The sequence below is a fragment of the Gallinula chloropus genome, assembly GCF_964237585.1.
Source record: "Gallinula chloropus genome assembly, chromosome: 1".
Taxonomy (NCBI): Eukaryota; Metazoa; Chordata; class Aves; order Gruiformes; family Rallidae; genus Gallinula; species Gallinula chloropus.
This window is the reverse complement of record NC_140085.1, coordinates 134279021-134303615: the sequence shown is the minus strand read 5'-3', so window position 1 is coordinate 134303615 and position 24595 is coordinate 134279021. Positions and strand designations below refer to the sequence as shown.

Genomic DNA, 24595 nt, shown 5'->3' with positions numbered 1-24595 from the left:
CGTGTGAGTGTGTGAGCAGGGAGAGGGGAGAAAAGGCAACAACTGGACCTGAAATGCTACGGCAGGGAGTTGTATCTATTTGTGTGTTAGGAAATGGAAATGAGAAGAAATTTAAGTCAAAAGGCTTAAAGAATAGCTTGGGTGCTAGTCATGAAAGTTGGCTGGGGTGAACTAAGAGAGGCTGATAGTCTGCAAGCAGGCACCAGTGGGGGAGGAAGGGGAAGGGGGAATCTCAGAGGCAGCGCAGATATAGATAAGGCTGTTTGTGCAGAAATGGTGGGAGGCTCCTCTTGTGTGAGTACTCTTAATGCTGGGTTGGAGGGAGAAACACAAGCACACATTTGTTGCTGCTTGTAGTTCTCCTTCCCCATCCCCTGCTTCCCCCACCCCGCCCCGTTTTTTAAAGCACGTTAATAGTCTTTTGGAAGCAGCTTTGTTCTGCAAGCATCCAACACCATTTCCCTTTTCTTTAAAAAAAAAGTGAACTTCAGAAACACTTTCTGCAATTGTCATTGTATTTGTACATTTTTGCAATCTATTTCTTAACCCAAGCAGCAGTGAGGTCTGAACAATTTCAGGAACACTTCCTTAATCTTTATCACACTGTCTTCCATTAATTGGCTTCTCTTTCTTAGCAGCAGGTTTGTGGGTTTTCCCCACCACCCCCACTATAAAGAATACATAAGCTTTGATTCAAATCGAGTTTCTCTGTTTAGAGTCATCCACCTCCCGAAGAGCTTTTACAGAAAAGCAACTTCAGAAATGCGAAATAATCACAAATTAACTGGGTTTTTTTTTCCCTATAAGGGTGGCTAAACCCATGCCTCCTGGCTCTGTCGTGGTCTCATGTAAATCAGAAATGCAGAACTGGCATCCAAACTGCAACGGCCCGTGTGAGAGCACCTAGTAACACTGTGGGAACTTGCTGCATGCCCCTGAGAGGGGTTTGTCCCTTCCAAGCGTCAGCCGCCGTGAAGTACAGGGGCAAGGAAAACGCGGATTGATTTTGAGTCTCTCCACAACTTGCGTCCTGCCTGAGATTTGAAGCATTTGAAACTGGACGCTAAAAATCAAACTCTAGGCAACCGAGCTAGCCCAGCGCCCTCTTCATTGCCCGGTTATTTTCTCGCAGGAAGGCTGAGAGGAAAAGCAAACCTCGAGGGAGGTTACACTGTAACAATAGCCATCTTGGGCGCGCACGGCGGTGCCTTGCGCAGCAGAACGCCCAGCGAACCGGGCAACGGCCGGGACCCGCGCGGGGATGTTTCTCTGGGAAGCAGCATGGGAGAGAAGCGCGGCTGCTTCCACCTAAGCACACCCCCCCGCAGCCGGGCGCACGCCCAGCTCAGGACCCTCCCCTCACGGGGCGGTGGGGAACCCGCCAGCCCCCGGCTGACTTGCTGGGGTCTAGAGCTCTCGTGTCGGCTCACCCAGCCCGGGTTCCGGTGGGCCCCCATGCCGCGGCCGGCTCCCAGCCACCCACGCCACGCAGCCCGCGTGATGGGCGGCGGGGCGGGCACATGAGGGCGGCCCGGCTGCGCGGCGGCTGCGGTTGGGCACCTCAACCCACAGAGCGCAGAAGGAGCCGGGCACAACACCCTTCTACTCCCCCCCCCCCCGCCCCCGCTCTCTTCAGCAGCCAGGATCCGCGAGGGGCGGAGCGGAGCCGGTCGCGGCACCTCCCCCCCGGGGGAGGGGGCCGGGCACCTTTCGTTTAGCGCCATGATGAACAAATGACCTCGCGGGGAATGAAATTTAAGTTCCACCGGGGGGAGAGAGTTCTCTGCTTCGAGCCCGACCCCACCAAGGCCAAAGTGCTCTATGATGCCAAGGTGACCCGCCGAGCGCGACCCCGTCCTTCCACCCGCCGCGGGGCAGCGGCGAGGCGCGCCAGGCGGGAGGGAGGGCGGGGCCGGCGCAGGGGCTGGGCCGCGGCGGTTGCCTGCCGTTAATGCGCTCTTCGGGTAGACGAGGTGGGAGGGGAAGTGGTTGCGGGCGCAGCCTCGGAGGCAGCTCGTTGTAGGAGATGGGCGCTGACCCGGGGAGGGAGGCGGGGGAGCCGGCGAAGAGGCCAGGCGGCGCTAGCTGCCCGCCGTGACGGGGCTGGGAGGCTAAGCGAGGCGGCGCTCGTACTCGCCGGGCCTCTCTCCTCTCGTCCTTGCGCCGCCGTGGTCGCCCTTCGGCGGAGCTTGGCTTCCACTCCCCTCCTTCCAGCCGCCCCTCCGTCAGGGGTGCGGAGGGGGGTGCGTGTGCGCGCGTACGCGTTGTCGCTGCGTACGAGCCTCTGGGCCTTCGCCTGGGGGGCGGAGGCGTCCCGCTGCCAGGGTGACAAAGGAGCGGTGGAGCCCGATCTGCCGGGGCCTTGCTCTCGTGTCGTGTAGGGGAGCAGAGCCGCCGAAGGCCTCTGAAGCGTCGGGCTCGGTTCCCGCCTTCCGTTTTCGTCTGAACGCAAAGTAATCCCGCAGTCTTAGGGCCGTTCTTGCGCTCGTACCGTACCTTGACTTATTCCCCTCCCAGCTCCCCTACCCTTGCTGCCCGTGCTTGTGCCTTTCGGAGGGGTTTGAGTGGTACGGATGGCACAGGAGATAGTACTGATAGTACCTATGGCACAGAAATAGCAGTTGGTGGGCCGGAGTGTTGCACTTAACTCACCTGGATCCAGTCCGAGGAACAGCAGGAGTAATTGTTGAGCTTTATGTAAATACGATATTGTGTAAATAAAATATATTTATACAGTAAATAATATTATGTAAATAAAACATATTTACAGAGTAAATAATACCGTGTAAATATATCAGTGGGGGATGAAATAAGTTTTAAAGCCTTATTTTCTCTGCACCTAACTTGCAGGGTTCTGGGTGTTATTTTGGAGGGGGGGGGTTGGTTTGTGTGCTTGCTTGTTTTGCTTTGTCACAGGGGTGAAAAGGAAGGGTTTGCAACTGGATTCCTGACCAAATTCTTTTTTGCTGCAGGTTTGCTAGATGAATAAATTAGTGTTTTTCAAACAACTTTGATCAGGAACTCCACCTTACTGTAACATTTTGGGCTGCTTTTTTGCCTGTACATGTATTCCGGTGTTCTGACCACCCAAGCAGCTTTAATTGCCAGCCTTAGGGGTAAGCTGCATGCAAAAATAATAAATAAAACACAAAAGCTAAGCTGTTCACAAAGCCTTCTAATGTTTTGTGTCTAAGAATCAGCATAGTTGACGAGAACAGGGTTTCTGAGGTTTTATATAAATAGACTTCTTGTCTCCTGCTTAGAGGGAATGAAGAGACAACACCACACAGGAGAAAGCGCTAGTAGCTCCGGTGTGTCCTCATATTACAGTACTGCATTGTTTGGCATCGCCCTTTGTCTTGAAAGCATGGGACATTTGAGAACCGGACAAGGATGATCAGCAGTTCTCAACTTTAAAAACACTCAATGGAAGAGCTAGTTTTTCTGACCATTTAGTACAATCCCTATCTTCTGCTCATACCAATATTTACTGGCAGAATTCTAGGTGTGTTTCATTTCTATAAACAAACATTTCATTTTTTGCTTTGTGTGTGAATTCCTGCTATTTTCTTGCAGGAAGGCTGAGAGGAAAAACAAACCTTGAGGGAGGTTACACTGTAACAATAGCCATCTTGGGAGCTTTCAAGTTTTTTTTTTTTTTAATACATGCTATTTAATGTTTATTTCAGATTGTTGACATTGTTGTTGGAAAAGATGAGAAAGGCAGAAAAAATCCAGAATATCTGATCCATTTTAACGGTTGGAACAGAAGGTAAGAGCCTGTATGCATGGTTTCAGTTCTTACATTTCTTTTAGTTTATTCTGTGAAGAAGAGTATTGCACAGACAATCAAAGGACTTCATTGTCTGCATAAACGTTTTTTGGTTTGGTGAATGCCTTTAATAAGCTCGTTCACGTTGGCACATTTGTTTGTGTCCATAAAATTCAGTGGATCAGTTTGGTAGCCATAACTTTAAACTTCATGCGATCCCCGTCCTTGGCATGTACTCATGGCTCCTAGGTTCCCATTAATAAAAGGAGTTTGTCCTTTATTAAATCGAGACCTGGCTTGTTTGTTTTTCAAGGCCAGTACTTGAGTGCAGTCTCTGACTGTGGTTTACATAATGGCATGTGTAGGTGCTACAAACACTACTATCACATGTTAAGCTTTGAGAGAGACTGTATAGCAATGTGAGAGTTGAATCCATGATGCAGTTATTGCTTCTATGTGACATAAACCCAGTGCTTTTTAGATTTAATGTATATTAATTCATTAGTGGCAGATGGGTGGCATATATTTGTAGCTCTTACTAATTTTCTTTTGACCTATCCTTAGCTGGGATAGATGGGCAGCTGAAGATCATGTTCTTCGCGATACAGACGAAAACCGCAGATTACAGCGTAAATTGGCACGGAAGGCTGTGGCTCGCATGTAAGAAATCCTTTTGATCTCAAAATGAACTAGAGATTCATTTTCAGATTCAAACAGATGCACCCAGGTGTCTACAAGTGAGCTTGGTCTCTAAGATCATGCTGTAGATGGTAGATGTCAGCTCAGTACAGTCAGTGCATTCTAGGGAGCTACTCTTTTCATACTAAAGTGTTCATAAACAACGCCCTAAATGGCTAACACTTAGTAAGTGTGTTACTCTTAACTGTTGCTGCAAAATGCCCATGTATTGGATCTACGTTTCCCCAAAGAAAAATGCTTGAAAAATAACTTAGGAAAACCTGAAGTATTTTTCAGCCAAAGGCAATAATCTAATGTTGCTTGGCCATGGCTTGAGGATCTGCCTGAGAACACGAATATGAGGTAATGTACAGACATTAAGATATCCACTCTCAAATAAGCATTGTCCAAATTATTTCAATATTAATTAATGAAAATAAACATACACTTCCTCTGCATTTGCATGTAATGTAGTTAGCTAGGATAAATGAATAATATTGGCTGAATTTCAGTGAACTGTTTTATGTTTTGTAGGAGAAGAAAGGGAAGAAAGAAGAGACGCTGCAGGTTGCCTGGTGTTGACTCTGTATTAAAAAGCCTTCCTGCTGAAGAAAATGATGAGAGTAGTGAAAACTGTGAGCTTGTTTTCATTCTTTGATAGCTGGCATGATGCCATTAACTGTTAGAGCTGGGGTACAGTGCCTGCTGTAACTTGGTACTAGGATGACTTGAGAGTATCACAGTCCTGCTTGAAATATATGTAGGCAGTTGTATGAACAATGAGCACTGTATTTCATGTTAAGTTTATATTAAGATTCTCTCCTCTCTTGTGTTCTAAAGACTTTTCCTTGTATCACTTCCACCGAACTATTCTAGTAAATGATTTTGGATTTTTAAGCACTTCTGTTTATCTAGATGCAAGAAGCCCTCAGTTTTCTTTCTTTAATGCTGGGAAACAAGGTGCTTTCTCTGCTACTGTTAACCTATGTAATTCAGGGGTAGTAAGATTTTTTTTTTTTCTCAGTCCCTCTGGCACAAAGGTCTGTTTCTTGTCAGCTGACTGGCTGATTTCACTCTCAAACCATCTCTTTCATTTCATAGCATTTCTCTTTGTAGCTTGAAAACCAACAGGAACATCGGGTGCTGCTTAACTGATGTTCTGGCAACTGTTCTAGACCTTCTGATTGAATGGTTAATATATTAATCCCCAGTTAGAACTTAAGTTCAATAAAAACTGAAAAAGATCTGTCAATGTGTCCTGATTCTAGCCGGCAGTTACCCTCCCTAATCAGCCAGCCCAGGTGAGCTGAGTTAGCCCGGGCTGTTCCCACACCACCTGACATCACTTCCCCATAAAAGGGGCTGGCTGGGGAGGGCTGCTCCTGGTGCTTCTAGGGCAGACCGAGTGCTGCCGGGCGTCTGGTCGGTCGTGCAGTTGTTAAGGAATAGGGTTGGTAAGGCACTCTGAGTTATCACTGGGTGTGACTGTAATTTGCCGCGGGCTGTTGCTGTTACCCTTTCACGGCGATTTTGTCAGTAAACTGTCTTTATCCTAACCCACTGAGACTCTCTCTCTTTCTCCTTGCAGTGTGTGGTGCTCAGCCACTGTTTGGGGCTGAACTACCAGAGAGTGTTGCAAATGTAGGGGAGCTTTTAAGAGTGAATGCTTTTCACTTAGGTTGAAAGAAAGATTCCTGTAAAGGTCTTGTTTTCTATATTAAAAAACCACAACTTTATGATGTTCTGTAAATAATACTTGTGTGTTAAATTCAATTAGAATTTTTCATCCTTATGAAGTAGAACAAGCTAGTTGTGATTGGGTTGGGTTTTTTTTTGATTGCTTTGGTTTGTTTGTTGGGTTTTTTTTTTATTAAGGCCTGAAATTAATTGGTCTTAACCTCTGCAGTGTAATAATGAGATAAATATGTGGAATCTCTTTTACACAGCTATAAGTAGTTCTTCTTCTGATGACAGTGATGAAGGAACAGATGAAGAAATAAAAAGTGAAGAAAGTGACATAGACGAGAGGACAGAAATGGTATATTAATGAATTCCTTACATAATAGAATTTAGAAATGTGTTTGAAACTCTGGAAAAAAAATCAAATAGATGAAATACAGGCCAGAGTTCATTATTTAGTTGTTATTAAAAGAGTAGCCACCTTACTCATGCTGCCTACTGTGGTTGAGTTTTTGAAAGTTATGGCAGGTGTCATATTCTTCTATAATTCTTTGATATTCATCTAAAAATACACATTTCTTTTCCTCCCTTTCTACACATAATGCTTGTGTGGAGAAAGCATAGCGAGCAAGATTATCCAGATTTATGGGTGCTGTAAAATTCCACTGGTTATGAAGGTTGGTCAAATGCTAGCAGCAGGATCTTCCTGGCTTTTATATTTTACTGTGGAATGGGTATGTCAACTCTGGTCTTAAATTAAAATGTAGCAGGCTGACTTAAAGATAAAGCTCTTATTTTCTCTATGTTATTGAAAAGAAAGTACAGTGTAAATGGTTGTTCTGGAGGTCTGTGGAATCTACTACAGTGTGGGTGAGGCAGCAAAACCTAACAAATTTCTGTTCGTTCTTTTGGTTTAAATACATAAGTGAATGCTAAATTAAAAAAGAAAGGTTTAAAAATTAAGATGACTTCAAATTGTTTACCATAAGGCTACTATTGACTTAAATATTTGTTATACTTTTTATTCTACTGTTTCATGACAAAACTTGATTGTTACATTGTATCTTGACTACTGAGATTTTGTGGTTTTTTTTTTTCACTAATATTCTTAAGCACAACCATTTCTTGCACTGATCTGTTGTAGAAAGAAGAACAAGACACTCACACAAAAAGGGACATGGAAGAAAGAGCAATAAGCATAGAAATTCCTGAAGTCTTGAAAAAGAAGCTTGAGGAGGACTGTTACTATATTAATAGAAGAAAACGGGTATGAGATAAGAGCGATGAAATGAATGTGCACAGGGGGGTCGGGATGGCATCAGAAGTAGCTTTTGTGTGTAACAAACGGTTATAATGCTGTAGTCCATCCTTGCTCTGCTCTACTGAGATCCCACTTACAAGTCCTGCATCCATCTCTGGGGTCTGCAGTGCAAGGCAGTTATTGAGCTATTGGAGCAAGTCCAGAGGAGGACCGTAAAGATGACCAGAGGCCTGGAGCACCTCTCTTGTGAAGACAGGGTGAGAGAGTTGGGCTTGTTCAGCCTGGAGAAGAAAAGGCTCCAGAGAGAGCGTATTGCACCCTGCCAGTACCTAAAGGGGCCTATGGGAAAGCTGGTTGCCGACTCTTATCAGGGAGTGTAGTGACAGGACAAGGGGTAACGAATATAAACTAAAAGGGTAGATTTAGATGAGTCATTAGAAGGAAATTCTTTCTTGGGAGGGTGGTGAGGCCCTGGCACAGGCTGCCCAGAGAAGCTGTGGCTGCCCCATCACTGGCAGTGTCCAAGGCCAGGTTGGATGGGGCTTTGGGCAACCACCCATGACAGGGGGCTGGAACTAGATGACATTTGAGGTCCTTTCCAACCCAAACCAGTCTGTGACAACAGCTCCCTGGGTGTTTTTTAAGCTTTATTGCAAAGCTGAGCTTAGGCAGTAATGGAAGGATTGAGAGGGTTGGAAGTAAATGTCTCTATAGCTAAACCAGTAACTTGTCATTATATTTAATGTAACATTTCAGTACCCAATTATGTTTTAGAGTGCAGAATTTTTTTTAAGCTGGAAATGTGGTAAACTTGTTAACCATATCTTTGTTTCTCCAGGGTCTTGATGAAAAATGTAGTTTTAAGGTTCAGACTAATCACTCCTGAAACAACCTCATGCAGTAGAGCCTTAATAAACCAAGTCAGTATGTTACAGGCTGCTGTTTTAGCTTGGTATACTTACTAATTGTTTCTGTAAGACATTAATTCGTTGTTTCTTTTTCAGCTCGTGAAGCTTCCTTGTCAGACAAACATAATAACCATCTTGGAGTCATATGTGAAACATTTTGCTATTAATGCTGCTTTTTCAGCCAATGAAAGATCTCGGCATCATCAGATGACACCTCATGCTAATATGAATCTCCATTATGTGCCACCAGAAAAGAAGTGAGTGATCTTGTCCAGCAGTGTTGTCAGAAAAAGAATAACCTTGCATCTTGCATTTAATTTCAAGGCTGTCAGCTTTTCTGAGCTTATACTATAATGTTTGTGTGTTTGTGGAGATAGGTATAGTACAATAACACTGACAATTTGTCTTATCAGTGAGAGAGTCCTTGTAATCTGGAAAGCCATTATGCAAAAGCATCAATATCCCCTCTTATCATGTAAGTTTTTACAGATGTATTGTGACCCATTTTGGAAGACTGTTGCTGCTGTTGATGAGCAGAATTTTCTGAGCACCAGGAGAGCATCTGACATGCGAATTACCTGCTTAAATAAAACTGAACAAATTCAAATTACATATAGGGTAGTGTTTTTTTTTTTAAATCAGTTAGAGCCAAGTACAGGTGATTTTTTTTCAATTTTTTTTTTTTGTAAAACGCCACATGTTAAATCCTACAGTCAATATGTGAGGAGACAATAGTGCAGTAATACCAGTCCTGTTTAGTGAAATTGGTTGTGTCTTAGTTGCTGCTTTCTCATCTGAGCTACATATTCTTCTACTGTGCTACAAATACAGCTTTGGTTTTGTGGGTTTTTGTGTTTCTTTCTCTTATGCTAAAGATTTCCTGTTAGATGTGACTGTTTTTTTTAAATCCAGTTCCACACTGGGGAGAAATCTCGTATTTCATCAAAGAGGAATCTTGACTTTTGTTACCATATTCCATTTCAATGATGCATAATTGTGCCATTCCTTGCAATATTTTGGTTTATGTGAGTGTCTTGGTTTATTTTGGTGTCATTCATTATTTAACAGGTTAGTGATCCTTTCCTTCTTTATAATATGATCTCTCAAACAAGAAGTTAGATGAGACATCAGAAATATGAACAGAAGGCTGTAAGCACATTGCAGTTTTTTAAGGTGTATGTTTAAGTGACTTCCTCAGTAAAGAAAGAGCCTAAAGGAAAATGCATATAACTTCAGTGATCAATTCACTGAAAGAATCTCAGGAGAGATTCAGCTGACAACTTTATTGTATTGCCCTTACTGTTCTGACACAGAAGATAATTGACCTTCTTGGATGTGATAGTGTTTCTGCACATGATGGTCTCCTGACTCAATTTAATTGTAGTGTTTAAAAAAGGCTGTAGTTTTAGCAGGTGGTACTGAATGGTAATAGGAGGTATGGGATTTCTCATATGGGTCACTGGCAGAATCTAATTACTTTTACCATACACATATATGCACCTGAGATGTGAGAGATGAATACCTTCCTAGAGGTGAGACGTGTTGGAGTTGGGCTGACCTCAGTGTTACTGGCTCTACTTGTAACAGCACACCTACTCACCACATACTGCTGTGAGTCTTTTACACAATCCCAAAGCTGACATTCCTGGTTGCCTCTAAATGTTACCAGGAGCAGGCCATTGGGGACTGATCTTTAATGCAGTTGTGTCTGGTTTTGTTGGTTCACAAGGTCTCTTAAGCACAGCCTCTGTGGCCATAGGTCAAATTTGGCATACGCCTTTTAGACAGAGATTCAGTTTATTGAGTATTTACTGTGGTTTTTTTTTCTGGCAGGTGCCTCTTTATTGAGCCTAGTAAACATGGAGAACTAAATGATGGTTGCATGAAAAACTAAGTATATTTACTGTAAAAAAAAAAAAGTGGATTTTATTAATCTAGTAAATAGTAATACACCAGAACAATGGTATGACTTTTAAAACTTATATTTGTCTGAATTTACTGACAGCAATCACTGCCTCTTAAGTATATTCTTAGTCGATCATCACAACTTAGTGACGAAGTAAGCATATCACAGTTAAGACATTAGTGATCTTTATTGAAAGGGAGTTTCCTACAACTGCATTATATTGACATGCAACTTTGAAATTCATAATTTTAATTTTTTCTCTCTAGTGTTGAGCTGTGTAAAGAGATGGTGGATGGGCTAAGAATAACCTTTGACTTCACACTTCCGTTAATTTTGCTCTATCCTTATGAACAAGCACAATTTAAGAAGGTCACTTCATCAAAATTCTTTCTCCCCATCAAAGAAAACTCAACAAATACTAGCAGGTAGGTTGGAGTCTAATACTGCTTGTCTTCTAGCAGGTAGGTTGGAGTATAATACTGCTTGTCTTCTGAGGAAAATGCAATAGACTGTGGGTATGTGTTCAGAATAGAATGATTTCTCACAGACTTTTGGCTTAAAAATTGTCTTGATAAAATGTTGGATTCTTCTGTACATTGGTTGTCTCAATTCAGGTTCTGAATTTCTAGCTGGTTAACTTCAAAAGGGATTTGTACTGACTGGTGTAGAGGTACCCTGCAATGCTGGGAGGAGGCTGTCTAATTTTAATAACTATTTAGTGAGATCTGTGGAAGTAGAATGATCACCTTTGGGGGAAGAGCCCTGATAGTTTCTTTAAAGCTGTCTTTGTTTCCTAGAAATCAGGAGGAGCTGTCCCCGAGTCCTCCTCTGTTGAACCCACCGACGCCTCAGTCCACTGATAGCCAGCCTGCGACGGGGGAGCCGGCCACGCCAAAAAGGCGGAAGGCGGAGCCTGAGATTCTGCAGTCCCTGCGGCGTTCCACACGCCACAGCTCCAACTGCGACAGGCTGTCAGAGAGCAGCGCTTCCCCACAGCCGAAGCGACGGCACCTTGAGACCCCGGCTTCTATGCCAAAGCTCTTCTTGCACCTGGAAAAAAGTAGGGTTTGCTCTTTGAATTTGAGCTCTAAACCAGATTTTAAGTCTTGTTCTTTTCTAATGTCACCTGGACTGTGAACTGAATGATTAAAGTAGGAATTAATTACTTTTTGTATTAATTATTTATCTGTGAAGTTTATTCCAAAGAGAGAAATAAAGCAGTGTTCTCTGTACTTTTGTACTGTATTTCTGAACAGAACTTACGGAGCTGCTTCTCTGTAAGCCTACTTTAGGATAGAATTCCTTGTATTCCAGTGTTTAAGACTACAAACATTTTATTAGCAGACTTTAATTATGTTTAATGCCTTATAGCTCCATGAAACAGTTAGTAAAATTCATTACTGTTTTGTTTTTTCCTTCCCTTTTTAAAAAGAAACCCCTGTCCATAGTGGGTCATCTTCACCCATAACTTTGACTCCTAGCAAAGAGGGGAGTGCGGTTTTTACTGGCTTCGAAGGCAGAAGGAACAATGAATTGAATGAGGTAAAAGACTTTTGTTGCTGTCCTAGATTTAATGATTAAATGTTTCATTGACCTCAGAGTAGACCCGTATAAGAAAAGGTCTTGTTTGTGTTGCTTGCTTCATCTTTTGATTTTGCAGTTTTGCACAGACTAAATTACTGTGGTAGGAAGATTTCGTAACCAACAATTTCATGCCTTATGTTTAGGTTTTGTCCTGGAAGTTGATGCCAGAAAACTATCCACCAAGTGATCAACCACCACCTCCCTCCTATATCTATGGATCTCAACATTTACTACGGATGTTTGGTAAACTAATGAAAAACTCTGTGCTGAATCAAAGCTGCTTTATTTGTTGGTTTGGTTTTTTTCCCAAGTGCCTGTATCCATGTGGGGTTTTTTACATTATCACAGTTAGTTTTATTCTTGGAGAAGTGTACATTTTAATCTGTTTAAAACTCTTAAGCTGCTCATAAATTTGCTTATCTTTTACTGGCTCTGTAAGCTTTCATTTAATTGAAGTAGCCTATGTTTACTTTTGTCAAACCAAGCAGCACTCACTTTTTTCAGCATGTTTCTCTTCAGTAAGGTTTTGTAGGGTAACTGGGTAACTTGTGAAGAAAAGTGGAGGTTGTACGGAGAAGACATTTTTGTATTATTCTTTTCTGTATAGTGGATAAAAGTAATTACAGTTTCTTTTTAGAAAGAACAGGTGTAAACATTATTTCTCTTGTTTGCAGTAAAGCTACCAGAAATACTGGGGAAGATGTGCTTTCCTGACAAAAACCTAAAGGCTTTAGTAAAACACTTCGAGATGTTTCTGAGGTAATGTGACACAACGTACCACAGCAGCATTTGCATTGTTACATAGGTCTTCAGTGTCCTGGAATGACAAGGATTTCTTTAAACAAGATGTTTGTTTTCTGTAACTACAAGTATATGGCAAAATTAATGTAAGATTTTAATAATAGCAGCATGAATAAAGATGAATACAACATTTTTGATGTTGTAATTCAAATTTAAGGAAATTGGGGGTTGGACCTGGTGATCTCTTGAGGTCCCTTCAAACTCCTACAATTCTGTGAACCTGAACTCCCTACTTAAAGGTTTGATAAACACATTGCTTGAGAACTGAAGTAGAAAAGTTTATTTGCTAGTACATACAGAATGACAACCTGACTTTAAGAAGCATGTTTTATGGAGAAATTAAAGCTCTGTATTGTTATTTGGAGAGCATAATGGGAGAGTTTTGAAGTTAGGGAGAAACTTGTCGTTTAGAACATCTTTTTAATTATGACGGGTTTTTTCTAAGAAAGGCTGTGCTAATGGAAATAATTTCAAATAGAAAAGCTTCTCTGTTATGCAATGCAGTCGCATGTAGAGGAACCCAAACTCTTCTTGACCACACTAGCTCCATGGCTGGAGTCAGTGTGGTCATATCTGCACCATGATGAGTTTGCTTTGCCAGGTGGTTAATGTCTGTATGACATTGTAGTGGTAGATAGGTACCTAGTGTGGCACTGTATTGTGCAGCATTGATAGAGTGGAAAATAAATTTGCCAAGGAAAACTTAAGAGGAGAAAGTGTTGTAAATGACAAATGTGGACCTCCTAACTTAATTTTGGTTAGAAGACTCTTAAGTAGCCATATACTGAAAAGCGATGTAACGTGGCAGAAGCATATCCAAAGTCCTGTTAGATAAGACCATTAAAATGGCTTTACTTTATTGAAAATACAAGGTGTCTCAAACATCAAAGTTTCTATAATACGGTGTTCCCTCTTGAAACATAGAGTTTTCAGGTTCTGCTGATACCTTTTTGCATCTCTATTTTGTTAGATCCTTATTAGTATTCAAAATATCTTTAAGTTCACACAGCATTAAATTCACACAGCATTAGTGCTCTTTGGAAACCTGTTTTTGCTAGAAGTAATATTATGTAGGGTGTTTAACTCACTGTGGATCAAATCAGCTTTTATCTGACCTCTGCCTGTTCAGATTTTCTGTGTGGGTTAGAGCAGGTCTCTGCTCTTCAGCATCTTAAACGCAGTTCCTTCATACCCATTCTATGGATGAGCTGGGGTGGAGTGGAATAGAGGGAAGGAGGAAACAAGTCCCTCACCTCCTATACAAGCAGAGAGGTGGTTAAACTGGAAATTCTAGTGGCAGCATCTGTATGCATCTCATTTTTCCATCTGACCCTCTTGTTGAAATGTGTAGCTATCTATAAATAGAAATCACATCAGCGCTCCTGGGTCAGACAGCACTGTGCTTTTGAAGCAAGTATCTCAGTAGCTCCCACTGACCAAGCTTTGTGTTGTGTTGCAGTGCTATGAGTACACAAGCTGGATTCCTTTTGGAAAACCCTTAACCAGCAGTGTGCCCCAGAACTAGAGGGCATTCAGTCCTCAGGACAAGACTACAGCTAAACTAAAATGAGCCCCCCAAGACTTAGTGTGAATATCGCAGATCTGGTACAAGAAAATACTTGAGGGCTGTGTGTTTTTCCAAGTGCCTTCTAAGCCAGTGTCATGCGTGTTTTGGTGATGCTGCTGTCAAGGTTTCTATGTTGAAATAGTGATATATGTGCTTTAGTCATAACTAGTCAAAGCAAGAGCCTTCCTGAAAAAGCGTCCAAGTTTTAATTACTGCTATAGGAAGCATTCCATCTTAGGTAGCTTTCTCACAGATATTTTTAGACTGCTTTCCTTACCAGATACAGTGCTGTGGGTTCCAATAGGTAACAAAACCCAATGAAAATTATTAGATTTTTTTTTTTCCCCAGCAGTGTATTCATGGGGCTTTTGGTATGTCTTTCACTTGGCTATTTCTTTTTGTGCTATATGTCATTGAAAGTGGTCAAACAATTGCAGTTTCTAGAAACTTGTTCAGACTTGACTTTGATCACAGAAATAATTCTGCATTATCTGTCTCTTATCACAAGAGAAAACTTGAGGCTGAGGTGGCATCATAAGCTGGTTCTTAAATTTTCAAATTCTGTCCTTTCCTTCTTGGGAATGAAAAGATTAATGCATGTTTATTAAAATACTTTCTACCAGTTCTGATGGCTTAACTGTCTGAAGGGTAAGAACTGTCCTGTACTTCTTGTATGTGTTAGATGATGGCAGCCAGTTCACTGAAGACTGCCTGATTTCTTTCAGTGAATTGCTCTTCAGTGATAAACCACAGTACCCTATTTTTCTAATAGCGGATGGGCTTGAAGATGTCAGTTCATATTAATAAAACAATTTCTGAATCTTTGAATTCTGTGTAGTTTGGTCTGAGCATAAGTAGTTTCTGTATTTTTAAATAACTTTAATGTGGTACACAACTGATTTAGTTCTGGCACAGATACTGGTTTAATTGTGTATTAGGATTTTATGGCTAAAAGTTAGTTTCATTAAACATTTGTACTATTAATCTCATGTGGGCTGAGAAACAAAGCCTTATTTAATGTAACTCTTTGCCTAGAAGCTTGTTTTACTGAGTTTATTTGGTACTTGATAGATGTGTTAAATTCACTTGGAGATGCTACGTGGGTAATATTTTCCAGTCATGCCCTCAGCTTGCTGCTAGACAGCAGATCATTTTACCAGACAATGTATATTTGAGGGATGTATGAAATACATCTTTTTGAATTTTATATTAAGTAGAAGCTGTACCTTTTGTGCTTAGTGCAGCTTTCTACAACTGTGCATAATGAAAACTTCTTCGTGGAGAACAGGAAAGTTGATTTCTCAATTACAGAATTGGCAGAAGTAAAGAAAATTAGTTTCTCCAATTAAGTACAAAACTCTTGGTCTTGACACTACTTAGCTCTGAAATAATTCCTAATACTTGTGGAAGAATAACAGTCTGAAATGAGTGTTTGTGATAATGTTGCTAGTTGATTTTGCTGAATTTCACTTACAGCTTGAGTTTTTAGTTTTCAGGAGCAAGCAGTGGTAGTTAAAACAGTAACTGGTGCCTACTAACTGGTAATCTTACATGCAGAAGACCCCAAATTTAATTCTTCCTGCCTGTTAATAGTTTTTGAGATAAACTAGTGCCTTTTAACCAATTCCATTATTCAGACATCATTTTAATAGTGCTGTATTTCCTGTATTTTATAACTTCTCTGTATTGTGAGGTGCCTAACGTTCCTCCAGAGCCTTTAAGAAATGATGAGAAATGGTAGGCAAGAAGGTGCCAGGTTTTGTTGCTTTTTATTTTGATTTCAACACAACCTGGACTTGGAAAACTGTTTTGGGGATCGGAGAGGTCATGTCTAAGGACTGTTGACCAATACCTAAAAATTAAAATAATATAACATGCCTGGTTTTAGAATAGCAGGACCCATCTTCACAGTTAATGTCATTTGCACTTTATGGGAAAAAAAGCAAAGCAAAATGGTACAGCACTCCAGAAAGCACAGGTGTTTTGACTTTCATGAAATACAGAATGACTAAGTGATCTAAAATTTCTAATACTTTTCAGGTGGGGCCGATATGTAATATTTTGTGGAAAACTACATTCTTAATGTTTTTTGTTAAAAATCCACTGATGTTTCAAAGTTAGATGCTGTGGGTAGAAAAGTATTTTAATACTGTTTTAATACTGTTGAGTACTGTTTAATACTGTTGAGTATCTTTTGTGGAAGACAAATCATAATCTGACCAAATTAGAGTGCTGTGATGATGAAATGTATATACAAAAAGAGGATAAGTTGTTTGAAGTAATCTGAAGAAATGGCATTGCTGTCTTTTGATAAAAACTGCGTTTTCTGAGTGTAGCAACTTTATTATGTGCAACTGCAGTGGCGAATTATGACCACTAGTCTGTGCTAACGTGCAATTAATGACAGTTTATCAGTGGCTTTCTGAGCGCAGGGAAAAAAAATTAAGCCTTGCACATGGTGAATGGAGTAGAAAACATCTTGATTTAGGTGAATCTGCTTCTTATGGACTTCTCACTCTTTGTAATGTGATAAAGTTGCAATATGGCAACTGATTCAAAATCTTTCCTGCAAAGGATCACAAAGAATGCAGTCCAGCCAGTGCTTGCTTATATTGATTAGGGCTCTTCCATTTGCCTCTCAGTTTTGGGATGAGCTGGTTGCATGACAAGAACACCTGTGCAGCATAGCAATTATGACACTAGAAACTCTAGGATTGGAGGCTAAATGTTGGAAAGGCAAGGTGCTGAGTGTCAGTGGGCAGGTGTGGGTTTAGAGGAATAAAAAAGTAAAGGAACTTTAAAAAAACTTTTTTGAAACACTTTGAAATGGGGTTTTAATTGCTCAAAGAATGTATGTGCATTATTACTGGTGTATGTGGGCTTTGCTGTATTCATTGAATGGGTAGAACAGTACTTACCCTTTTGAGTCTCTTCAAACTTTGGCAGCTTTATATTGAAAGCTTCTTAATCAGTGAGTACCTGGTATTGCAGAGGTTCTTACTGTCTGTCAGTAGGCTTTTGTTCTCTAGTTGGTCTGCAAAATCTGCTTGTGTGTGCTTATTGTTCTTGACAAAGGTTTGATTGCTTTGCCAAAAATACTTCTTGAAACTCCATGTGGATTGCTTCTCTTTTTTCTGCTTACCAAATCATCGGGTACCTGGGTATCTGAATGAGGAGCAGATTACTAATTGTAATAGTAGAGGCTTGAATCATTCTTCTAAAGTGAGCAGTTGCCCTAAAAATAATTTGAGTGTTTTGGTACCTTTTTTAGAATGTAGCTCTAGGAAATTGATTCTGGGTTCTGTGCTGGCCTGGCCAGAAGTGAGTTTTCATCCTCAAGACCAAACAAAGACTCCTTTATTGAGCTCTTGTAGAACTGTGTTCCCAAAAGGTCTGCTAGAATTTAGGACTTCTAATTTTCACTCAGCCTGATTATCTGAGATGTTCTGTTGGCAGCTGGGCTTCTTCAGAGTTCTCTGCCCATGCTCTTTAAAGGCAGAGGAAGATGATCTGTCTTTCACTATGTGATAAGTGACAAGAGCCCAGTCAACAAAACAAGCCTGTTGGTTCCTTTGGTGTGGTTCTTGAGATGCTGGCTATCAGAATAAACATCTGAAACTTTTCATTTCACTTGTTCTGTTGACTGCATTGGGGTTATGAACTTTGTGTTGGCAAGCGTTTGTCCTGAACAGTCTTCCAGATGGAGATGTACCTGTTAGTTGGAGGGATGGCATGTATGAAGCTAAGCCTTTTAGCTTTCAAATCCTGCATTTCAGTAGTAGTCTTGGAGGTCCCTTCCAACCCCTACAGTTCTATGATTCTATGAAGTCAGCTTCTTAATCTGAAAATGATACTACTTTTGATGAGGTGACTCAGAGTTAGGGACCCATCATGCTCTTTAAGCAAATTCCTTTAGATCGTTAGAGTTGCCTTTCAAACAACGTGTAGCTCAGGCCATTGGTCTTATGAAAGGTAGTGCTTACCTTCTAGAACTCAGAGTAAGATGTCACCTTTCTGAAAACTTTTCCTTTCAGCTCTGTATTCTTACACCTTTATGGCTGTGGTTGCCCTCCATAAAATTACTTTTTCCTTCATAATTGCCATGCTTTGGCATCCCTAAGTTTATTTGTGTGATAGTGGCTGATGTTTAGAAGAGTGTTTTTCTTTATTACCTGAAGAGTGTCTGCATAAAGTGTGCTGCAACTGCCAATACAAGGGTGTTTTTGCTACCAGATGATGCTCTTAAAGCTCATGTTAATTCAGTGACTCAAAATGCTCCTGAGATATATTTAAGTGGCCTTTTAATGCGGGTAACAATAGTTCTGTGCCTCCTTTTCATAGATTTGCCTGTGTTAACTCTCAGCTGCATGGTAGTTTTGTTTGAGTTTTGAAGTCACCTGAGGTGAGCTTCCCTATGGACTGTTATGCCTGAAGATCAGAGCACAGGAACTCTTCAAGCTAGGTTGCCCACATGTGAGTTTGTCATGTCTCCATCGCCTCTATTCCTTTCTGAAGTGTTGCTCTTCTGGGAACCTGTGGTTGAGAGAGAAGTAGCTGCATCCTGCCCTCTTACCTCTCTGTTCTGAGCAGGAGTGTGGAGCATAAGTATGCTTCTTGTGGATACTCTTACATCGGGATGTTTGTGTTGCCTGCGCATCTCAAAACTCAGTTGTAAGCAGTTTCACTGTAGGTGTGTGCAGATAAACTCTGTAAAAAGTTATAAAAATGAAAAAGGCAACAGTGCAACAAGTGACTGAATAGATGAGATTTGGAAGTTAAAAGTAATGAAACAATTTCTGAGTAGCTACATAGTCATGCAGTTCCTGATGTAGAGCTGAACGTTGGTTCTGCTTGCTAAGGACGGCTCCCACTGTTTTTAAATCTTGACTCGTGACTTTGCAGGTGCCACTGAAACTGAGGTTTGTGCTATTTTAGCTTTTCCAAGAGCAAAACATTAGTAAAATATTCTGTAGTTGAGAGTCTTATGAGACTCCTAATATTTTTGTGTCAGCTTTCAGCACTACCATCTATTTTGAATAGAGAACAGCTTTACAAGGGCCACTGCTCTTTGTATCCAGGTATACAAGGGATTGGGAGAGAAGCTGGCCTTGTGTTTTTTTTCACTGTTTCTTCCACTTCTCTGCAGAAGGTAACTTGTGTCTGCTAGCTCTGGGGTGTTTTGCTTTTCACAACTGTTACGTTAAGAACAGAGATGTATACGCCTGACTGCGTGCATTCTGCCTGCTTTTTCTTCTTTTGGGGTTGTTCTTTTTTGTGTTTCTGTGAGTTGTAGCTGTGCCACAAGCATCTCAGCTAGAAGTTCTCATCTTTACCAGCTGTCACTTCAGCTTGCACCGAACTGGCATCTATGACTGATGGTCTTAAGAGTCAGGAAATTTGTAAGCAAAAATGAACCTGTTTCCCATTACTTGCCCTGAAGAGACTTGAAACTGTCAGCTACCCAATGTCCTCTACAGTTCCCTTTGTTTTACTGACGTTCTTTTAAAACATACTGCCTAGTATGATCTAGCCTAGCACTTGTTACTAGGTTTTACCACACAGTAGCCAATGACACTAAGAATTTGGTTGGCCCCTGTAGTTTGTACTCACTGCTTATCTCTTGAAGTCATTAACACATGTTAATATTAAATTCTTTTTTTTGCCTCATCTTAATCTTGTACAATCCAACTGTGTTAAAAGCTAGGCTCAAGTCTGTAAGCTTGAGTCCTTACCACACTTGCTTCATGCCAACCCTGCGTATCCCAGAAAGTGATTTGTAGCTAACTACAAGTCAGATCTCAGAGCAGTTGGTGATCCAGTCAGATCTCAGAGCAGTTGGTGATCCAGTCAGATCTCAGAGCAGTTGGTGATCCAGTCAGATCTCAGAGCAGTTGGTGATCCAGTCAGATCTCAGAGCAGTTGGTGATCCAGTCAGATCTCAGAGCAGTTGGTGATCCAGTCAGATCTCAGAGCAGTTGGTGATCCAGTCAGATCTCAGAGCAGTTGGTGATCCAGTCAGATCTCAGAGCAGTTGGTGATCCAGTCAGATCTCAGAGCAGTTGGTGATCCAGTCAGATCTCAGAGCAGTTGGTGATCCAGTCAGATCTCAGAGCAGTTGGTGATCCAGTCAGATCTCAGAGCAGTTGGTGATCCAGTCAGATCTCAGAGCAGTTGGTGATCCAGTCAGATCTCAGAGCAGTTGGTGATCCAAGTGTTCTTTGAAGTTGCTATGATTTCAGTATTCTCTTGTAGTGTTTTTTCTAGAGTAAGGTGTGTAAGTGTAGTACAAATGAATGACGTGTGTCATGAAGGTGAGGAGGATTTAATCTTGTGAATGTTTTTTGTGTTTCTTTGGATTATTTCCTAAAGGGTGTCTCTGTCTTATTGAGAGAAAAAAGCGTTTTATGAAGTGTGAAAGTATCAATTTATGGCCTGTCAAGCCTAGAAAAGAAGGTGGTGAATGGTTTTAATGACAAGGGCTAGTAAATCATGTGTTGTTCAAGCAACATATTTATCGAATATTGACAGCTTTAATACAGATTGATTCCTGTTTTTTAGTTCAAGAAAAGAATAACTTTTCTGGCTTACTCTTTTGCTGCAGTTTAATTTGAATCATTGTTTAGCAGTTCATTGCGTTTTCTTCTTCATGGGGAAAATATTTCATTGCTGGTTTTGATATATTTAAATGCTTTTATTTCTGCAGAGAGGAAATTGGTATAATGCAGCTGTAATATTAAAAGCAATTTTTTAATTTAGAAAAATAGTTTACATAAAAGTCCTTTAAAAATTGTCTCTCAACCTTAATTATGCAGTCCTTTTTGCTTTGTGCTATTTAATAAAATTCTCACTGCTTTTCCTAGATATAGTAGAATTAAACGAGTCATTCTTCCAGTTTAGCACTTGTTTGATGCCTGTGTTTAAGTACATGGGTTATGAGGAGGGGAAATCAACCTTTTGTAATTTTACCTGCATTTGGTTGGTTGGTGTGGGTTTGTTGGGTTTTTTTCTGTAACCTTTCTATGTGAGCTCTCAGCATTTAATATGTTCCTGGTAAAATGTAGATTGACTTAAATCTTGTCAGCATTCTTTTATGCTTTAGTTTTAAGATCAAAGACCATGACTTCAAGTGTCACTTTTATTTTTTTAATTTGGAATTTCTATGTCCAGAGTATTGGCTGTGCAAAACTGGTAACTCTTAGCTTCCCATAATAAGGGCCAGTGGTTCTTGAGCAGTGCTGGACTCTGTAAATTGTATTGCTGTCTTTTATTTCTATTGTTTCCTACTCTGGCTCAAACCCTGTTTACTGGTGCTGATCTTTAAATATCCAGGTATTTTTGAATACCCCCCCCCCCCCCCCCCCGAATTAGATCTTGATCACGTACTTCATAGTTTAAGAACTGGTTTGCCCTCTTGACCCCATTTTTATACCCAGTACCTTTGTATGTAAAGGACAGAGCAAGGAAAGAGTAGAGAGCTTATAGTCATTTTAGCTGTTTGTTGCTGGTGTTAGTAGCAGCACTTTTTATTTTTGTTTTCAGTCCTAAACCAGGGAAAGAGTTGAATGTTAGCAGAGCAGGAGGTGTGATAAAAACATTGGATACTTGGCTGTTTGAATATCAGCTTGGAGAAATCTGAAAGTAGGGAGCTGGATTTGTAGGGGATCTGTATTTGAGAGCCATGTTTAGGTCAGATACTCATGCACAGGCACACAAAACAACAAATAGCAGCTTTACCTACCATAAAAGTTAGTTTGACTTAACACTTACTGGACAGCTGTGTAAGATACTGACACAGTGATAACTGAAAATCCTAGTTTTGACATAAATGAAAATGGCAATCTGAGCAGGTGACTGACAGAAGTGTCAAATACTTATTTTTTTTCTTCTGTGATAGTTCTTTGTGTTTTTTGAGTGTAGCTTCAACTTTCTGACTTTTGTTTTTTTTAATTGAGCTTGAGCAAATATTTTTAATGCTCTTTGGATTTGACAATGGTAGGGAAAGGCTCTCCCTGTGTAAAATTTGTAAAAATAGGGCAAGCCTTTTGTATGCCAAATTGCGAGGTGTAGGAATTCTTAACTTCCAGGCTATGATTTTTTTTTTCTGAGCTTAAATATGAATTTGAAAAGAGCTTTTCTCTTAAATGTTTCATGTTCTGTTCTTTTTTTTTTTTTTTTGTGTGTGTGTTCTTCTCAGGTTTTTAGCAGAATACCATGATGACTTCTTCCCAGAATCTGCTTATGTAGCTGCGTGTGAAGCTTACTACAGTACTAAAAATCCTCGGGCAATCTACTGAAGCCATTAATAAAGATTAAATATGTAGCCCATGACAATGATGTTTTGCAATGTGGCTACAAGATGAAGGTGAAAAAGGAACTAAAACAACTTCTGAAGTTGAAGAAATAGGGAGATATCTTCTGGGATGGTTTGATTACTTCAGAGTGGAGAACTTTTCAGTGATGTGTATAGACTGCATTGCGAATTGCATAGGGGATTGAATATAACTCTGACTCCAGATGAATGAAGAAGCCTTGTTCTAACTTCCAATGCATAGGACTATTAAAGAGGAGAGGAAGCAAAAGCAGATGCATTAGCAACAGGACTTTTTCACGAAGATAAGATTATCATGCTGAGTTTCATTTTAGTTCAATCTCTCCAGCCAGAGAAATAAGACTTGGCTACACTGTTACAAGAAGAGAATGCATATTATGGATGTTTGGTTTTATTCCCTCACAAATTGCACTTCATTTCTGGAACTGTCATGATAAAAAGATTGCTTAATATAAGGATGTTTTTGCTGTTTGGCTAGCATGACATCTGCCTCAAGAATGACTTTGTTGCTTGAATGCAAGATGTGTTGATTACTTCACATTCTGTAAAGGTGTATATAGCTCCTTTTTAATGATAAAACTGCCAGAGTTCTGAGCAGAACACACGTTGCCAGTGATTCAAGATTACCTGGCAATAAATTTCCAGAGTCTTTATGAACTGATTTTCTACAAGTGAGCAGAGAAGTTAATAAAATTTATAGCAGTTTAACTGGCAAACAATTCTTTTTCTTAATAAAGTTCACAGTGGTTGCTGTGTAAATGTATGATTTTGAACTAAAATGTTTGTGCCTGATTATATGCACTCTTAATCTCAAAAACACTAATGAGGTGAGAGCACTGACAATACAGTGTAGAAGCCCTTTCTGTATTGTTGGGTTTTCTTCTACAGCCTTGAGGGATGTCTCTTTCAACAGTTGAAAACACTTCAGCTCTGGAAATAGGAATTCAGCGATAACTGAGTTCTTAGAAATCTGCCACTGCATTCAGTAGGAATTAAATGAAATATAATCCTTGATTTGTCATCAGGACCTTGTCTATGACTTAGAACTCTGCCCTTCAGAATCCTCTGCTGTGTCAAGACAGGCACAGATTTTAAATGACTGGGAGAAAAGAGGACTCAAGGCTCACAGACTACTGCAGTAATCACTCTGCAATCCTTCCTAGTTTGGAAAACCTCCATTAGAACATGTACCTGCAATGCAAAGCTCGACGCAATCCTCCCAGATTTGTGAAACTAGTAGTTGGGAGGAATCATCTTTCAAGTGTAACTGACAAGCTTGGCCTATGAGGCCAAAGGAAATCTGAAGTCAACTATTGACATTCGTTGCTACTCACTTTTCAGAGCGTACTCGTGTGTTAAAGCTTTTGAACTGAAAAGAGAAGGATTACCATGGTTTTAGCAATTTAGGTTTGGTTCTGGTTTTTTAGAAAAATTTGTATAAAATCTGTTGAACTTAATGGTTGTTAAATGAATGTTTGGCATGGGTGTATGCAGGTTTGGTGACTGCTATTTCTGAAGAATGCTGTTTAGTAGTACTACTCTATTCAATGTGTTTCTGTTGTACCAAAAATACTTCTAACTTCAGAAAGACTAAAGCTTATAGGAGTGTTGAATCTGTAGCAGAATCCTGGTACCTCAAAATCTACTTTGCCAACCTGTTTCATTCTAGGCTTAGACCCTGTTTTTCTAAAAAGACAACTACTTAAAAAAACCTAATGGTTATTGAATGAGAGATTAATCTTGGAATGCTGCCTGAAACTGCATCCTTAATCCTTTCTATTGCCGGAATGTTAAAGTGTGTATAATATGGCAGATCTGTTGTTGGTACCTGTGAGTATAAGGCAAGTTATGAACAGTTTCAGCCTTGCTGTGTGACTGTGTAACTGTTAAAATGACAGTTTCTGCATGCAGGGTCATTAATGGTGTTGGTATTGCCTTGTCAAGACATGGATTCTCAAAAGCTGGGTGGAGAGAATGTTCTGAAGGTCCCCTTGCTGTAGTCTTCATGCAAGCAAACCTTTTCGCAAAATTCCCTTGAAGCTGCTACTGAACCATAATATTACAGACTATCTTGCTGTCATAACAACCAAAAAACTTTGCTCAAAAGTA

The 24595-nt window shown here is 40.5% G+C and overlaps 1 protein-coding gene across 4 annotated transcripts; it reads left to right on the top strand.

Moving 5' to 3' along the window:
• Nucleotides 1–1627: 1627 nt before the first annotated feature.
• MSL3 (MSL complex subunit 3) lies at nt 1628–23243 on the top strand. Of its 4 annotated transcripts, none has more exons than XM_084273128.1 (13): nt 1628–1832; nt 3690–3772; nt 4337–4432; nt 4985–5085; nt 6397–6488; nt 7275–7397; nt 8396–8556; nt 10472–10630; nt 11003–11265; nt 11638–11747; nt 11933–12032; nt 12464–12548; nt 22352–23243. In XM_084273128.1, the coding sequence occupies exons 1-13, from the start codon at nt 1734–1736 to the stop codon at nt 22449–22451; spliced, it is 1572 nt and encodes a 523-aa protein (XP_084129254.1). In that variant the 5' UTR covers nt 1628–1733; the 3' UTR covers nt 22452–23243. The 4 variants fall into 4 exon arrangements, with proteins under 4 accessions (XP_084129254.1, XP_084129255.1, XP_084129256.1 ...); XM_084273129.1 differs by lacking the exon at nt 22352–23243 and adding an exon at nt 17429–17466; XM_084273130.1 differs by lacking the exon at nt 12464–12548 and having other exon boundaries at nt 22352–22388.
• The last annotated feature ends 1352 nt before the right edge of the window (nt 23244–24595 follow it).

What these genes read in the sequence shown, in the direction of transcription:
- MSL3 (XM_084273128.1), top strand. Translation starts at nt 1,734, where the DNA reads ATGACCTCGCGGGGAATGAAATTTAAGTTCCACCGGGGGGAGAGAGTT. An exon ending in CGGAAGGCTGTGGCTCGCAT is followed by an intron (nt 4,433 to 4,984) that starts GTAAGAAATCCT and finishes TATGTTTTGTAG; the next exon opens with GAGAAGAAAGGGAAGAAAGA. An exon ending in AACTCAACAAATACTAGCAG is followed by an intron (nt 10,631 to 11,002) that starts GTAGGTTGGAGT and finishes TTTGTTTCCTAG; the next exon opens with AAATCAGGAGGAGCTGTCCC.